Source organism: Charadrius vociferus, unplaced genomic scaffold (genome assembly GCF_000708025.1).
Source record: "Charadrius vociferus isolate BGI_N301 unplaced genomic scaffold, ASM70802v2 scaffold2616, whole genome shotgun sequence".
NCBI lineage: Eukaryota > Metazoa > Chordata > Aves > Charadriiformes > Charadriidae > Charadrius > Charadrius vociferus.
Window position 1 is genome coordinate 3,352 of NW_009648918.1, and position 1,040 is coordinate 4,391.

The 1,040-nt window shown below is 59.7% G+C and overlaps 1 protein-coding gene across 1 annotated transcript in view; it reads left to right on the forward strand.

Annotated features, from left to right (window-relative positions):
• Positions 1-252: 252 nt before the first annotated feature.
• The window catches only part of LOC104288439 (motilin receptor-like), a 1,851-nt gene continuing 1,063 nt past the window's right edge, over positions 253-1,040 (forward strand). Inside the window, exon 1 of the mRNA XM_009887246.1 lies at positions 253-678. Coding sequence (XP_009885548.1) covers positions 253-678 — 426 coding nt within the window. The remainder of the gene's footprint in view (positions 679-1,040) is intronic.

Here is a 1,040-nt window from a genome sequence, read left to right on the forward strand (position 1 = left end):
GTTTGGGTTCCTCCGGAGATATTTGGGTTCCTCCTGAGATGTTTGGGTTCCTCCTGGGATACTTTTTGGGTTCCTCTGGAGATATTCGGGTTCCTCTGGAGATACTTTTTGGGTTCCTCTCAGGATACTTGAGTTCCTCCTGAGGTGTTCGGTTCCTCCCCAACCCACAGCACCCACCTGGGTCCTCCCTCCACCTCCACCCCCCAACCCTCTTCTGGGTCCTCCTATCTCCCCCAGGTTTCTCCTCCAACCATGTGGATCCTCGCCGTCTACATCCTCACCTTCACCGTGGGCTTCCCGGCCAACATCTTCACCTTCGCCACCCTCTTGGGCAAAGCCCGACGTCGCCTTTCCCCCTCCGACATCCTTCTCCTCAACCTGACGGCCGCCGACCTTCTCCTCCTCCTCTTCCTCCCCTTCAAGATGGCCGAAGCAGCCGCCAACCAGACTTGGCCCTTACCCGTTGTCCTCTGCCCGGTGGCCAACTTCTGCTTCTACTCCAGCATCTACCTCAGCAGCCTCTTCTTGGCGGCCCTCAGCGTCGAGAGGTACTTTGGGGTCGTTTTCCCCCTCCAGTTCAAGGACAGGAGAAGACCGGGGCGGGTGATGGCCGTCAGCGTTGTCCTCTGGCTCGTGGCCTGTTCCCACTGCTCCATCGTCTTCGTGGCCCAATATCACGGCGGTGGGGACCAACCCCCAGCCAACACCTCCACGGGCGGCAGCTCCCATGGTTCCACGGGTGACGACTTGGAGGCTGGCAGCTCCAAGATGGCCGACGCTGATGGTTTCCACCCCACCGGCGTGACGGCCACCAGTCCTGGTGGCTTCAAGCCCAATAGCTTCGGCATCTCCAATCCTGAATACTCCATCGCTGATGGCTTCGGCCACGGTAGTTCTGGGATCTCCAACCCCGGTGGCTTCAACCCTGGTGGCTTCAACCGTGGTGGCATCAACCGTGGTGGTGTCAACCCCGATGGCTTCAACCATGGTGATGTCAACCCTGATGGCTTCAACCCTGGTGGCATCAACCCTGGTGGCTT